The following is a 17,762-nucleotide window of genomic DNA, read 5'->3' on the forward strand; positions in this document are numbered from 1 at the left end:
TGCTGAATTATTAGCCAGCGGGTGAACGCTTTTTCTACAGATTCTTATCTAAATAATTACGTTAATCTATTATTATTATACCTAAGGTTAGATCATTTATATACATAGCTCTAAGCCCCTAGATCTATATAATTAATATACCTTATACAGCTATGAAAATTGAAATGTTCTATCATATATGCATTAGTTTAATACATTTTTAAATTTTTAAGAAATATAAATGTTTGTGTTTCGCTCCAGATATAACAGAACCCCTTTCTCTAATAATTCATTTCTTTGTTTTTCACCTGTTACTATCCTCTTTATTTATTTTTTTGTTTTTTTCTACTTTACTTTTTTTGAAATATATTCTTTAACGTATTACGTATGGAAGAAATTAATAAAGATTTGAATTTTGTTAAGTTGAAAGATTATAAAACACTTTTTTAATTGAAAGTTTCTAAAGAATCTTTAACACTATCCGTGACGGCCTATTTTTATTTTCTCAGTGATGGGGGGGGGGGGGTGTTTCTGGCCCCTCCTTTTTTTTAATATCTAATATTTTTACATGCTGCTAGTGAGAGAACCTGTTGTTAAAATATTTGAATCCCACCACTGGGTATCACAGTTCAGAATAACATACTTAACAAACTGATTTTTTGGGTTATTAATCATATTCATAGTAGCTTCATTTTACACAATCTAATTAAAAGCAGTACGACGCAATCATATAGGCCTACATACTTTTTTTTATCCTACCTATCTTCCTGACTGTCAAATACTTGACTGTAACTTGTAAGACATGCATCTGCGAGTAGATTTCGGGAGTTTTCCTTGTTATTGTTAATCATTGTCGCATATTTCTTTACTTAGGAGAATTTGACACGGAAAAGCATCTTCATTAAGTGCCATCTATATCAACTTGTCCAAGATTTCTGATTTCATTAAAATTTACATACCTGTTTGATAAGATCTTCCTGCAGACTTAGCATAGGATGAAAAAGCAAGAAGGAAGAACACTGAAGACAAGATCTCTGCCCTCCCAACTACTCCTGTTACCTGTAACCACGCAAAAACAAAAAGAAATATGGTTGAACTTTGCATTTTTGGAGCAGAATTAAAAACAGTAAAGTTTTCTGCTGTATTTGACTGCCTATATATTTTATTACCACCATCAGCTAAACAAATTGATGTAAAAATAACTAGTAAGTTAGTTATTTGTCAATTCCATGTGTTTCAATAATCCGTAATCTAAAACGATAATACTTCAAAGTTTCAACAATAACATAACACATCAAGTTCAACTTACTGCTTCAGTGTGGATGGGATGGATCGCAAAAAGGATAGCTGCAACAAAACTAGCACTCTCTGCTAAGAAAAGTCTCGTTATTCTAAAAAAGAAACAAATAAATAAACGTGTTTAATATACAGATTTTTTATGCTAAAATTTAACATGAAAACCGCCAATATCCATGTGCTTTTAAAGATATGAAACTATAACAAAATTAAAGAGGCCATGATTCGCTGGCGAATGCAACATTTCTCCACCACGCAATCACAACATGACCAATTTTGACACTAGAAAAATCGTGAAAAGCACAGAAAAAAGTCAAAATCTGTCTATATCACTGCTTGGGACCTGAAAGAAGAAATTTTTGTATCAAATCCTATGTACGTTGGATGACATACACATGAATAGTTCACGAATACCCCAAATTGTGCTTTCCTCACTGAAAATTTTAGCAAAAAAAAACAAAAATTCCAAAATTGTCTGTATTTCTATATCGGACCTGCAAAGAGTATCTTCGTACTAAGTACCATGTAAATTGGTCGAAATAAAGCTAAGTAGTTGACCAAAACCTTTAAAATTATGGATTTATTTATTGTTTTGACCCCCTAGAATGACCAAAAATGGGTATGTCCCATATTTTGTATGTATATGTATGTAAATTGACCGAAATACGGCAGAGTAATTGTCAACCAAACTCTAAAATTATGTTTTTTGCAGCATTTTGACCCCCCCCCCCCCATAATTACGAAAAATTGGCAAGTCTACCATTTATGTTTATCTGTAGAATAGTATCTTTGTGCCAAAACTCAATTTAAATTGGTTTGTTTGTTTGTTTTCCTATTTCGCGCAAAGCTACACGAGGGCTATCTGCGCTAGCCGTCCCTAATTTAGCAGTGTAAGACTAGAGGGAAGGCAGCTAGTCATCATCATCCACCGCCAACTCTTGGGCTACTCTTTTACCAACGAATAGTGGGATTGACCGTCACTTTATAACGCCCCCACGGCTGAAAGGGCGAGCATGTTTGGTGTGACGGAGAATCGAACCCGCGACCCTCAGAATTGCGAGTCGTGCGCCCTAACCACCTGGCCATGCCGGGCCATGTTTGGAAGAAGAAATAAAAAAGAAGAAGAAAAACAGTATATGTCTATGCGGAGACATGATAATATTCAATAAAACTTATAAATAACAATGTTCTTGCACATACCAATGCTTTACTCTATACAATTATAAAACTGATGTTTTCAAGATTTTCTTTCAGAACACAGTGCATATTTTTATTATTTTACAAAATCTCCAGAATGTGAACCATTAGTTGTAGAATATACTCCATAACATATTAGCTTTTATATCATAAACATAAACCAACATTGCCAAAGACATTATGTTAGGGTTAACGTAATGTCTTATGACAAATATAATTAATTATATCATGCTTCGCCAGCAAACTTTTAGTAAAAGGCGTTCACTCTATAACAACATTAACTAAAGCTTCTAAAAAATACGCATTGTTATGTTTATTTAATGTAATTTAATATAATTATTAAAAATATCAATAAACTGGGGATGGAAATTATTTGTTTAAAAATATTAAGTTTTTATAACTTACCTAAGAAAGAGAAGACAGGCAATTACATGAAGACTAACGTTTACTAAGTGGTAACTAAAAGGTTCAAGCTCACTTAGCAAATAGTTGAATCGAAATGTTAGAACACACAGTGGTCTGTAGGACTTGTGACTGTGTTCCTGTACGTAATTTAAAAACACTATATTTTATTTCACAAAGGGAAATATATTCATTATCATTTATCACTTGTATTTTTATCTATAAAGTTAATGAATACTACTGTGTTAATTTATAAAATAATATTTTAAGTCTGATCATAACATATTGCTCATGCAAACACATATACACATACACCAATACAAAATAAAATATATAATAATTCACAACAGAAAATGCTGTAATATTTTTTTAAAAAGCGTTTACCGTTTTTTTTTCTTTTATGTATAGTTTATGAAAATTAACAAATAATACTTGAAATAATAAATCACATATTATTTGAGCAGTAATTGTAGTAAGTTATTGCGTAATGCACTATCGGTGTCTTAGTTTATTTGGTAAAATATGTATTGTTTTTTAATCATACAATACTGGTTTACGCTGTTGTTCTAGTCTTACGAAAGGTATCATGTCCTCTTATATGTTATACATCATGCCCATCCAAATACAGTCGTACATTGTTTATTCCAATAATATACATGAATGCACTTGTTGTTTAGGTCCACTTAATGTTACATTTAACAATAATTAGTGGTATTCAAATTTGATGACGAGGAACCCACTTTTAGAAAATTAAATTTGAAGACGACTTGAATGGGTAATGAAAGAAACTCTATTACCTGATGATGACAAAAGCTTGTCGAAACGTTGTATATTTGTTAGTTGTGATATAGTTTGTTTCATTGCCGATTCAGGTCGTTTCCAGACTTTAATTGGTGGTCTGTAACCGTCTTGTTTTGTTAGTTAAATGAGTTTTTTCTTTAGTAATATTTTCCGACTAATTGAGTTTTTAATTACTTTAACATCACATTTTTGGTTTCTAATCTGCTCCCATTTTCCGGTCTGTAATCCTGATAAGGACTGATGATGGGATTTGAATCCGGGAACTAATAATAAACACGATTTCCACAAGGACTGTTGTCCGTTTATGGTGCCTTCGGATTTTATATTTGTGTTTCCTGTAGTGTTCACTGATAATTTCAATGTTTGATTAGCTTGCAGGTTTTTTGGGTTATATATATATATATATATATATTTGCCTAGATGGATGTGAAATCTTCTATATTTTTTCTTTTCTTGTAATGTTATGTGTATCCTATTTTTGTGACATCTTTCCACTGTACATAATGGAACTGCCGAACTGATGGTAATACAAAGTCTCGTGTGGCATTGATGTTCGTATATAGGTTTGGATATTCTAATACAGTGGCCTGTTTTAGAGACACAAGTGTAGAGGATAACGTTTCGAAAGTCTTCCGCCTTTCGTCTTCAGGTGAATTTCCCTACCATTCGACAGTGCAATGGTGCCACGAATAGACTTATGGCTAGAGGTATATATAACTCCTTTACAAGGAAGATTATTATTCGTATCGCAAGATTTTAAATGATGCAAATTGAAAAGGCACGACATTTCTGAAAAAACAACAACACACAAATAATAAGAAGCTTTTAATGTTATTTACATAAGCGTTAGAACTCGCACAACTGGGCTTTTAGGACAGCGAAATGACCCTCTTAAGCCTACGTGGAGCAACGTATTCGCAAAGTGAAAGCTACGGCTGCCAGAGATAGTCTTTTGACCCAAAAAGTTATTGCAATGAAAAATCGACCTGACTCTTGGTGCCGTTAATAAGGCAAAGAACAAATACCTGAAGTTTATGAAGGTTCACAAGCTTCTAACACCTTAAAATCAACAGCTGTTTCCGTGAGGAAGATGTCCGCGAAGACTAGAATCACAACAATTTTATCAATTTCCCCGATATAACTCCAACATTCTTTTATGTTCTTGGTCTTCTTGCATTTAGTCTTAGAAGTCCACGCACAATGGGAGGCTTGTGAGAAGTTAATCGAGATTAATCTTACCGTCCTTCTCAAAGCTTATTACAATGAAAATTGTGATGCCGGAAAATAGTCAGTAATCGTGGTCATTAGACTGACATGATTGACGATGGAGAAAGTACTTCTAAGAGCAGCACTGGACCTGAACATCGTTCTTATTAAAATGCATTAACCCTCAGTGTTTTCATATAAATAGTTTCATCGTTTCCACAATGTATTAATTTTCACATTCATATGGAAGGCTGTGGATTATATTTTTATCATTGTAGTGGATCTTGACTTTCTTTTGTTTTTTATACTACATAAAATCTTCGGGTGTAAGACTATTAACAGTTTTGTAAGTAATCAGTTACAAAAACAACTTACTGTAACACCTTAATGCAAGTTTACTTCGTCGTTCATTCGGGTATCAAAAATGCCAAGTTAAAATTTTATTGTTGTAGTATATTAAAACATATATTTACTTCTTTTGCCTAGGAACAGTACTAGGCACGTTTATTAATGAGCCACGTCAGGAAAAAATGAACTCAAGTATACTTAATTATTGTCGACAAAGGCCTGAAACCTAGCAGTTCGTTTTCGCAAATAAACCACTAAATATAGAAAACTGCCGAAAAGTATCTTTCAAATATGTTAGTAATACGTTTATTTTGACACCACTCTTAAGTTATCAGTGTTGTTAGTATTAAGAACTTACAGTTTATTTATTATTAATAAGTGCTACTTACAAGAGCAAAACAAACAGAACGTATTGAACAACGTCCTTAAAGTCAAAATGAAAGCCTTCACTGCCTGGTGTAGCTAACATAAAAGTAACACCAAATCATATGTGTTTGTTTTTATTACGCACTTTAGCTAGTATTAGATGGCAGAAATCACAATTTATGAACAAAAAAAAATGTATTATACGCTGTAAAAGGTAGTCCCCCCTCTTTTCACATAACTGAAGGATGATAAACCGTTTTTTCGAAGAATTACGTGGTGGAATAATCCGGTATCGAAACTACACATAATTCAGAACAGTGCAATCATAGATATGCTTTACGATCCAGCTTTTTGATTAGATTAGTTCATGAGATATCTTACGAAAAGCAGTAAATATTACCACACAAGGAATTCCTGTTTTCAACTTCCTTAACGGTTACTCTGACTAGCTAAGCCTTTTCATCTTGATCGCGCGTTTATTAAGCAACGGTACTTCTTTTCGTTTGGAGCAAAACAAGAAGTCACGCTGACACTTCATTTCGATCACCTGCAAACTTGAGACCTAAAACCCCGTTTCGTGACAACTGGAAGTGATACAGTTCTGACTAAGAGAGATACCATACTATCATTTGTACGTACAAGTCACATAGTAAATCTTGTATGGCTTAATCCAACTTTCTCATTTTCTCGTAAATGTCATTTAACTTTTTCTTCAAGCTTCGTGAAAAGAACGATGTGGCACATCGAACGCTTAATAAACCAGCATTGTTTTTCTTGGTTTCTTTTTGCATTGTATTCTCTAAAGACATTAGATTGCAAAACATGTTAAAAATTCTAAATTTTGTATTATTGAAATTTGCATCTTTTGCAGCACATTTAGTCATTATTGATAAGTACACTACTTTCATAACACCAAAAAACTCACAATAACCAAACAATCTATTTAAGAATATAAAAATAAAGAACTCGAAACTAATTTTTAATTTAACAAGAATGCCCCCCAGTGGCACAGCGGTATATCCGCGGACTTACAACGGTAGAAACCGGGTTTCGATACTCGTGGTGGGCAGAGTATAGATAGCCCATTGTGTAGCTTTGTGCCTAATTACAAACAATTTAACATGAAATTTGTTTCAAGAGTGACTATCCTTAGAAAAAATTAAAACCTCCAAATACATGTCAGCTGGTTAGAGTTAAAAACAATAGGAAGATATTTTTAATAAATTATTTTTGTTATTAAAACAATATTTTATAAACTTAGATTCATGTTATTTAATATATATTTCATATTTTCTTGGATTGTTGTTGTTATCTTCAAGAGTTGTAATTTTATTTATGTGATTACATATACACGTATATTGTTAGGCAAATTGACATTTAGAAACATGTACATATTTATAGTCTTCAACAGAGTTAAGAAATATTCTTAAAATATTATAGGCACTTCCAATATGCTAAATAGTTTTTCAATTTGACACAATATCCAAGTTGTCTAAAATATGAACATAATCTACTTAGGTTTCAAATATTGTAACAAAAAAATCTAAAAATCGGATTAGAAATGTATAAGGCTCCGAGGCACGAAAAAAAAACTATCGAAATTTCATATGTATGTGATTTCGTGTGTTCAGGTTAAATACAAAAGTATATAATGTGGCACATATGTTTCATATCTAGAAAAATTAAATTTTTATTGTTAGGTTAAACAGGTATCCTTGAATATTTCGTTTATGTTGTATTTCATTTTCAAAAAAGGGGGGCACTCAGTAAAGGGCATTATTTCCGCCACGCAGCGTTGATCATATTCGGCTCTCAAAAAATAAGAAAAAGTGTTCATATGTCCGTTGTTATCAAAACACACAGAAAAGTTTTGGTACGACAATGAGGAATAATAATGTCCACCAAGTTTTATTAAAATCCGATTATTTTTGAATGAGTTATAGGGCAAAAATAGTATGAAAAATTGGTCCCCATGTTAACAGATAGTGATTTTTTTTATTTTTCATGACCTTGCTGTGATCTTGGTCTTTGACCTTGACCCTCCAAAAAATAATCACGTTGGGTCATAGTCCAAATGTATACCAAACTTTCATCCAAATCCATTTAGCCGTTTTCGATAAAACTTACAGACAAACACACACACACACAGGGGTGAAAACATAACCTCCGTCCACCTTTGGTAATAAACAAATATTGCAACGAGAAACCACAAGAGATTTTTAATGCAGAGGATTTAAGAAGAAAAAAGTATGTAGATGAATGGCTTTTGTCTCATTTATAGAGTCTTGTTTGTTGTAAATTTCAGATAATGGCCCTAACCAAATTTGATTATTGTGAGAATTAGAAATATATTCAAAATACTGACATCGGAGTGCTAATAATTATGACACTTACATCTGTCCAAAACATGCTCTAAAAATGCTTCCCAACGTGCTTCAGCAGAGACCCCCTTTATGCACATGTAAATGACACACAGACCCCCCTCCCATGTCTAATCTTCCTAAAATGATACAAATATAGGGGTTACTTTCACTTATGTTCATAATAACCTTAAAATAACATAACTTTGAACAAATAAAAAATTAAGTTGCTATATGATCTTAATGTTAAATCTGAAAATTGCAACTAACACTTCATTCTATAGCAGTTGATATGAACATGAAGAAGAAAAGGTGCTAGTGAGTTCCTTGGGCTTGATGACCCCTGAGTAATGATGTGATTCTTGGAAGTAGAAGGGGATCGAATATCATTCTGCACATCTTACCTGTCACGCGTGTTGCTTTTGTCCTGATCCTCACAAATTCACCGAATGCGTTTCATTCACACATGTTGTTTTATTCTTCCATTTTTTGTTCTTCTTCAGTCACACAAAAAAGTGCAATTGTTGAACATGAAGTTACGAACTGGCAAGCCTAGTCTATTATATTAAACCTATTGGTCTTCAGTCACATAAAAAGTGCAGTTGTTGAGCATGAAGTTACGTACTGGCAAGACTGGTCTATTATATTAAACCTGTTGGAACTTGCCTTTTCTTTAGAAAGATTGCAAATAGCAAAATCAACAGAAAAGAAAGAAGAAAAAAGAACAATGTTAAAATGATGAGGAAGATGCAGCAGTATCCGTTAATTATATATTTAACTGCATGGGGCTAAAAGTGCTTTGGGCTAACACAGGTTGAGAACACTGACCTCAGCGGTTGGGATTAAAAAGGGTAAGTTTAGCAAACTTAGTTTCCCAGACAGTTAATGAAGTCTCGTGGACCCTACGTTGAGGAACTCTGCTCTACAGACGTAAAAATCTTGCTTTATTTTAGATAATGTGTATATTAAAAAAAGAGATCCTCTTAGAAACAATTCTGGTATCCAAATTACACTTCAAATATAAAACACTCAGAGACTTTCATTACTCGCAAAACTTTGGCAAAAATAGATAAATAATAACCTATCATGCAAATATTCCGATCGATTTAGAAAATATTAAAATTATCTGAATTTTCTAATATTTAAAATATTATGTAATAATTCAGAAAATTGGTGCCAAAGATGTTAATTTTCTATAAAGTTTTGGATGAACGGATAATGTTTTGTTCAAACTTGAGATATTTCTTGATGTATTTTTATATTCTAATTTGTTTTGTTAATGAAAGAGCCATTTTATTGCATATATAATTCCAAATTGAAATGAGATAAAATTTTATCTATAGGATATGGTTTTAGTGATTTACATCCTTAACTAGCTGTAATAATAAAAAATAAAGATAAATATTAACAGATCGTTATATAAAACTACTTGTAAGCTATATTTTATACTTTTATCGTGAAAATTACAATCCTTGCTGGAATCCTATATTATTTCACTTTCATCGTTAATGCATTAAAGAGTATGTTCTTTAAATTGGCGAAATAAGGAAATAACGCATACAAAAGTTATAGAAGCCTGCTATACACCAACCACCGTTACAGATTTATAGATAGAGAACACACGCAAGTTTTGAACAGGAGCAATTAAAGAGGGTGTATAAAACCTAACAGTAGAACGTAATCTAAAAAAAAGTCTACATTGAAAGAATAATTTATATAAAAAATTATTTAAAACAATATAACAATATTTTTATACGTGCTCCTTGTTTAAACCATAAAAAATAACTTATGAATTAAATTTTCCAATGTCGGAAAGCTCCGAGCAACAAAATCGTATAATGGTAAGATAAGCACAAAAAAAAGAGTATAGCAATATTAATAACAAAAAAAGTAAAATAAGCAGACAATATACTGAAAAAAAAAACTGTAAATCACGGGTATAAAGGATGCAGAAAGATATTACAATAAAAAATAACTGGGAAGTCAAAATATGAAATTTAAAAGAAATATTCAAATTATTTCATTTTATTATATTAAAATATTATTAAGGCATATTTGGAGGGTTAAGATTAAAGCATTTTTTATCTATTAACGTGCATAGCTTGTTTTTATATACATAGAAAGAACTTATAAGAAATTATTGGAATGTGTAAAGACAAAAGGCATCTGCTGGACATATGTTAGAAAGAAGATGCGCTATTTTGAGCATATAATTAGAACTGAGGGTATGTTGGCAGAAAATGTAATAAGTGAAATCAAACGAAGAAAAGCTGATTAATGTTATGAATAATTAAATTTATACATATCATTATTTTGATTTTGTTATAACGTTGATTGTCGTTTTAATCATTTAAGTGTTTTCCTGAGCTGTTTAAATTTAAATTTTATATTTCCATATTGTTTATTTGATGACAGTTCTATTACTTAGATATTTACAATTATCTGTCAGAGCTTTTCAGATTCTGAATAAAAATGTAGAGGGTAGAAAATATATTCGTCATTATCAGTTTTGGAGAATTCTGTGACAAGTATCAAATAAAAAGTCTGTTCAGGATCTGTTACTGTAAAAAAATCGCTGGTGTTAACTAGTCGCCTTCCCACTAGTCAACACTTCAAAATTAGGGACCGTTAACGCAGGAAGACCTCGAATAGTTTCGGACGAAATTCAGTAGCAACAGTAAAAGTCTAAAAATGTGGAGATTTTTGTGTTATTTGACTGGTTTGAATTGTGTTTGAAGATGACTGAATTTGAAGAGCAAATTTTTCTGGGAAATAACTCTTCCTCAATTTATGGGAGAATTGTGTTGACTCGAAATGTGAACAGTATTTAAAAAGTCTAGGAGATAAATTTGTGTCATATTCTGGTCAGAAATAGATTCGTGTCAAATTTCAAGTAATAAGTGACTTAGTGGTATAAAATAAGCATATTTAAGTCTGGAGTCACGAAGTTTAAATTCAAACAGTAATTAGACCCAGAGAAGCTGTAATTTTGTCTTTATTATTGTGTTGTGACACTGAAAGTTAAAATTATGTGGTATTATAGTTGGATGTAGGATTTTTATCATTCTAATATTATTGTACAGAAAATTTACAGAAGGCTTACATTTGTAGGTTATTATAATTGATTGGAAATTGCTTGTGTATAAATTTTGCAGTTCAGAAATATATGAACATCATATTTCTAATTTCTTTACTGAGATGTTTCAATCAGAATTCGTGCAGTTTGTGTAGACTATGTAGATAATTGTTTGAGCACATCATGAGATACTGTATCTATTGTAATCTTGCTCATGAAATAATTTCATTTGTTTTATATTGTCACATTAACAGCATTGGTTGAGTTTTCACTTTACTGTGATCTATATTTTCCCGCGGACCTGTGTGACACAGAAATTTATTTGAACCGTCGACATTAGAAAATGGATGCTTGAGTTAGAAAAGTTGGTTGTATCAGCGAGGAATGGAGAACATTGAAAAACCATAGTGGTCAATCCCTAGAATTGGGTAGGACAGCATGATTGATTTATTGTTTATCTTTACGCGAGACATAAGCACGAGAGTGGAGAATAATGCAAATGCAGATGAACATATAATTGAGACAAACACATATACAACTTAATAGTATTGGTTTGTTTGTTTGCAGTTAAGTACAAACTTACACAATGGGCTATCTGTGCTCTATCCTCCACTGGTATCGAAAACCGGTTACTAGCGGCATAAGTCCGCAGATATGCTGCTGTGCTACTGGGGGGAAATAGTATTGGTCTTTATTGCATACAAGCAAAAGTACCCGTCCCCAGTGACGGGAAAGTTTAAGTTAATCCAGCAAAAGTACCCGTCCCCAGTGACAGGAAAGTTTAAGTTAATCTCTCAAGTTAAACTATTTCATAGACTTTTAAAATGTTAATTGTGTTGCACTCTTGGTTTCAGTCAGAACCAAAGCTTTGAGCTACTTATACCGCCCACCGCGAAAAGTAATTGTTCAGCATTGCAGTCATGCTAAGAGCCGTCCAACAATAACATACGGTAAACCTACATTTTTATTCTTTAAGCTGCGTCACATTTTGAAATGCGAATGATAATGTAATTAATTCCTAACAATTCAGTGTAGAATATCCTGCTTGCGAAATAAAATTTGACATCAACACTATTCATGTGTGTCCTCCCGTCATTTCAAAAGTGAATGCTAAGTTATGCCTGCGTGCGCAGCTTTTCAAACGGGAGACTGACGAACGCTCGGACAGACACCACAGTTCGAACTATATATAAGACAGATTTCACTACTTCAAAAGTAAAATGTTGTACCTTCAATAGTCTTTCATGGAATTTTTTAAGAATCTGTGTATACAAGATTTCTAAAATTGACCTTAGTACTCTATCGAACATTCTTATCCTGTCATTTTCATTATTTATATATTACAAAATATTTCTTACTAATTTTTTTCCAGTTGTGTTTTCTTTGCTGTGAACTTTTCGATAGCATGATTTTAGGAACTGTTCGTGTTTCATGTATTATTCATTTCTTCTGCAGCAGATAACTACACTATGTTGAACGTTCCTTACTTAAAATTAAAATATTTTCTCTCATGTTTCAGATTTTTTCTTTATTCCAGATTCATTAATTGGGTTTCTATCCTAGTATTGCATTTCAATTTATGTAATTTCCAGTCAAATGCTGAGAGTTTTAACGCATCCCTCTGAACTAGATATACGACACCATACGTTACTTCAGCTGAAGAGGATATTGGCAAATCTTAGAGATTGTCTTTTCATTAATACTAGCACAACGTTTTGAACAATTTTAAGAAAAATAGCGACTTCTTCAGGTTCATTTTATTCATCATAATGCGAATAAATATCATAAACCCCAAATGCCCTATACCGTGACAATTGACATTTGCATATAGATTTTTAGAAAAGAAAAGCATGATAGCATGCTTAGTTATAGATTAGCTCCCTGTATATAGTTAACATAATCATACATAATTTAAACTATAAATTGACTTTACTTTAAAATTGAATAAAGTTTTCACAGTGTTAAAGGATTTCTCAGTTTCTGAATGAAATTCAAAAACAGCATGACAATTAGTTGTTTTTTAAGTCCGTTTGACAATAGCAACCATATGCTATGTTTCAGTTATTTTTACAAATTAACGAACTGTTTTAGATATCAACATGTAGGAAAGAAACATTGGAGCAAGCCAGATTGAGAATTTTATGAGCTAATTATTAAAACCTTAAAAAAGTGATTAAGTTCGGCATGGAAATTCTCATTAAACTATCAACTAGAATCACGGAGCTTTATACCTTTCCCATTTTACCCCTGAAGAAGAAAGGTCCACCTTTCGAAAGCACTCGGGTAATAGGGTTTTTATTCATTTCTATCAAGACTTCTTGAACCTACATGTTTTTATGACGTCAATAATGTTATACCCTAATATGCTAATTCTGATAATGCTTTAGGCAAGAAAGCTAAGTATAGTATACTATTGGAATAAATCGCTAAATCTCTTAAATGTTCTCTCAATTAAAGAAGACATTCTATTAATGCTAATCAACTGATCAGAAATAATAAAAAATACTTTTTTAAGGAAATAATTTTGATTAAATGAGAAGGACAAACGCGGACATGAGCAGCTATAATTTGTACTTAATCAAATTTAAAATAGTACCAGAGAATGAACACTGTACAAAAATTTTATAGTGACGGGTGTGGTTGACTGTTATAGTTTTATGGAAGAAAATGTCTAATTTAAAAAGTTTGTTTTCAGATACTCTCGCAATGAAACTCAAGAACCATCTACGCTAGCCGCTCCTCATTTTGAACTGAAAGGCAGCTAGGCAACAGCACACACACCGCCGATTCTTCGATTACTTTGTCTAACAGAATAGTGGAATTTAATCGTCAACGTTATAATGGATTTGCTGCACCAACGTGCTGAGAGAAATTTAATATTTTTTAATGCGATAAAGAGAAGCAAACATTGGACCCATAGGTTTTTAGTTCGCACGCTAAATTTATATCTGGATATAATACTGTACATGGAGTAAAACGAAAAGAAAATGTTATTTGAAAAATATATTTTTTTTGGAGGGGGGAATAAATTATCATTCTTCCTTGGATCATCAACATAATCATGTTTATACGTTAAATATTTTTTGTAAAACTAACAAAAAATTATTTTAAAATGATGGATAAAAAAGGTGCATAAAATTTGATTCATTTAATGAAAATTATTGTTCTTTGTTAAATACTCCACGACAATACTCAGTAGACTTCGTTAAGAATTTTATTTCTCCCGCTAATGCAAATTACGCCGTTCTAAATGTATTGGTATTTGGTAGTCTCAACTTGCACAGCACCTTGTGCGATACACGTGCTAAGCAGCAAGATCACATACCATAACAGTTCAGGTATAGCCGACTTTTCTTTTGAACTTACTGATCAGTATGAAAGCAGCCAGTCAGCAGCACCCTCCGGCAAAAGGGCTTTTTCCGGCTTTGAACCAAATAACGGAAGTTTGTTTTATAGCAAAGCCACATTGGGCTATCTGTTGCGTCCACTACGAAGAATCATACCTCGGATTTTAGCGTTGCATGTCCGTAGACTTACCGCTGCCCCACCGAGAGACAATAACAGATGTAATTATCACCCTTACAACGAACTCACGCTTGTAACAACTAGGCTAAGCCGAGCACAGCTTTCAATGTAGTGACAAGAAAGTTGTGTAATGAGGTATGAAATTCCATAAGCATACAATAGGTTACAAATCCCATGTCATGACCGCCCGAGATATTCAACATCTAGCATTGCCATCTCTTATCAGCCATGCTAGTCGATGATAGCTACTGTCACCCGAAATATTTATATAGCTTCAGGTGCGGAAAGAGCTTATTGTAGTTTTCAGATATATATATAAATAAATACTTGTATTCTAAGTTATTACATTTTCTTTCAACACGTGTTGGTTAACTTGTCAGGTAATAAAGAACTGCACCGACGGATTAGATGAAATAATAGAAGCTTAGATTTTTTTAAACAAGATGCTATGGGTTAAAGCGAAAAAACAAAGTCTAAAACAACAGGTATCAAAACTCTTAATGGCAAAATAGTGTTAAGTATGTCGTTTTAAACATTTATTAAAAAAAATGTATAAAATGTGATTTATTTAATGAAAATGAAATTTTTAGTTTGTATCATGGTCTCTGATTTTTGAAATGTACAAAGAGCCATTAAGCTATGGGTTAAATTGAAAACAAAAAGTCTAAAACAACAGTTATCAAAACTTTTAATGGCAAAATAGTGTTAAGTGTGTCGTTTTAAACATTTATAAAATGTTTATAAAATGGTGTGGTTAAATGACTTAAATCATTTTAATTATTAAGATAAGAGTTTGTATTCATGTGCAAATGTGAATTACTTGTGTAGGAAAGTACACGTGGACAGAAAATAATCTTGGAATCCGTTGAAATGTGCATAAGTATCGCATAAAACTCCACAGAATACTCGAATATTATGTTCAAGGTGCTTTTATACATGTATTAACAGCTCGTGGAATTAAATGAGCTTTATTTGTTCTGCTTCTCGTTTTGGGAATGTATGACTTACAATTGAGACTGCAATAAAAAAAAAACAGACTTGCAAGATAATTTAACAGTAAATTAAGCGTGGTGAAAAAACGAAATTAACTGTAACATTAAGTATAGTTTACGAATCATGTTTAATGATTAGGAAACATTAAAATGTTTAAAAAACAGCAGTTTTTAAAGTAATGTGTATAATGGGTTCGAAAAAATTTAACCTAATATTTTAAAAAATTACTAAAAACTGAAAAAAATGTCTACAATACGGTAAAAACAGCACTATTTACATTGCATTATACATTACATTACATTTACATTCTACTGTTATATTGTATTATTGATACTTTATTACGTGTCAAAACTGACTGAACGATGAATTATAGTTTAGATATGGACCACTGTGGGCTTCAACATTTCATTTTATCCACATTTAAAATCTATTATTTTATTCCACTAGGGAGGCTTCCAAATAAAGGTTAAATCGGACAGAAAATGCATCCACATTTAATGTGTTGGTCCTTCTATAGAAACTTTTCTTACTACGATACTGTCTTAGACCATTTCTACTGTGTAGTTTTACCAAAGTTTGTATCCTATGTGTGCGACATTATTTGTCCTTTTGGCCAAGTTGTGTAGGTGAAATTTAAATCACGCGAAAGCTTGGATGAATTCGATATATCTGTTGTGTTATCTTTTAAAATGCCCCTCTCTCTCACACTATATATATATATATATATCATGTTAATTTCATAAATGATAATTGTTTCCTTGTTAGTTTCACCTACACCAAATGTCATCATGAACTTATTTCCGCCATCTTGTATTTATCATAAATAAGCAGCAACGTGAAGACGGTCTCTGATTTTAAGTAAACTTGATGTGTATTACAATATATATTACAAGTACAGGAAAACGACTGGTATATAATAATAATGAAAATAAAAAATACACAAACTATGTACATACCTTATGAATAGGTGTTCCCCAAAAGTCATTCCAGAACAGATTGACAAAAGGCGTCTGGGGCCTCAAGTCTTGGTTGTCCCTTATAGCTGAAACGTCATCAAATACGAAACCACAATATATAGAGTTGAGGTAGCAGAGAGACGCTACCACCGCAACTCCTATATAACATACACTCCTCACTTGGTTTATAGTCACTCCCTAGAACCAAATAAAGCATTGTTTATAGCTCACGAAACCAAAGTGACCCTTTATCAATAATTACATTGTTGATTTTGTGAATTCTAATGTTGAGATAATATTCTCTGAACTTTCAGTATTTGAAGAAAATATTAATAAACATAGAGTTCCATATATCAAGCGAAACAACTCACAACTTTAAAATAAAATTTCAATACCTACAATATAATGAAAAAGTAAAAATATCACGAACTTCAAAATTTTAATAATAAGTACAATATAAACTATCTCTTTTTTTATATCCAGTCTTTCTTATATTTCCCAAAACTACACTTAACCAGAATTTCCGAGATTAAGTTGTGCCCAATCGACTAATCAAAAACTTCAAATTCACTTAATTACTGGGTGATAATTATTTAGCGTGGTATTAAACATTTTAATGCTATTATGCAGAGGTTGAATACGATATATTAAATGATTTTGTAACCTCACCACGATGTTATAGTCCTTGTCGTCCGGTCATACTCTATCTGATGATCGTGCATCTTGACAATAGCAATGTAGCAGTGTTTCCATTGCAAAAGGCTTCGTCGTAAGGTTGTCGTGATCAAAACATACCACCCCTGTCTGCATGTTTTCCATGATCCATCTAGTGTGCAAGGAAGTTTAGCGCTTTATTAACTAGTCTGATCACACAGAAATCCATAAGCACTGCATCCGGTGACTTTAACGCTGTATCTTCCTATGGAATATCATGAATAGCAGATTCATTCTCCAGCTTCTTGAAGTATAAAACGGTTGAAAGAATATGTCGTAGAAGTAACTTGTGTACATGTGACTTAAGTTGCTTTTCCAAACAGAGGTTTTTCTTGATTATGCTGCATACTCTGCCCGGGAGAAGTGTACAGCGTTTGACTCTGACCTTTGTGTTGATTGATTCCAACATGTTACAAGACGCTGCACTTTGCTCTACACAGCTGTGGTACGACTTCTTACAGATTTCTTTCTCAATGGCCCTGGTTTCCCAAGTTGATTCATATTTCTTTGTTTCGCAATGTCATTAAGTATAAGGGGTATCCT

General features: G+C 32.3%; 1 protein-coding gene across 1 annotated transcript in view; it reads right to left on the minus strand.

Annotated features, from left to right (window-relative positions):
- The window catches only part of LOC106466417 (transmembrane and TPR repeat-containing protein CG4050-like), a 44,296-nt gene extending 26,972 nt beyond the window's left edge, over positions 1 to 17,324 (minus strand). The window contains exons 1-5 of the mRNA XM_022395110.1: positions 17,208 to 17,324; positions 16,506 to 16,703; positions 2,878 to 3,014; positions 1,289 to 1,370; positions 939 to 1,038 (exon numbers count right to left, since the gene is read on the minus strand). Coding sequence (XP_022250818.1) covers positions 939 to 1,038; positions 1,289 to 1,370; positions 2,878 to 3,014; positions 16,506 to 16,703; positions 17,208 to 17,324 — 634 coding nt within the window. The remainder of the gene's footprint in view (positions 1 to 938; positions 1,039 to 1,288; positions 1,371 to 2,877; positions 3,015 to 16,505; positions 16,704 to 17,207) is intronic.
- Positions 17,325 to 17,762: the final 438 nt, after the last annotated feature.

The sequence above is a fragment of the Limulus polyphemus genome, unplaced genomic scaffold (genome assembly GCF_000517525.1).
Source record: "Limulus polyphemus unplaced genomic scaffold, Limulus_polyphemus-2.1.2 Scaffold74, whole genome shotgun sequence".
In the NCBI taxonomy this organism is placed as follows: Eukaryota; Metazoa; Arthropoda; class Merostomata; order Xiphosura; family Limulidae; genus Limulus; species Limulus polyphemus.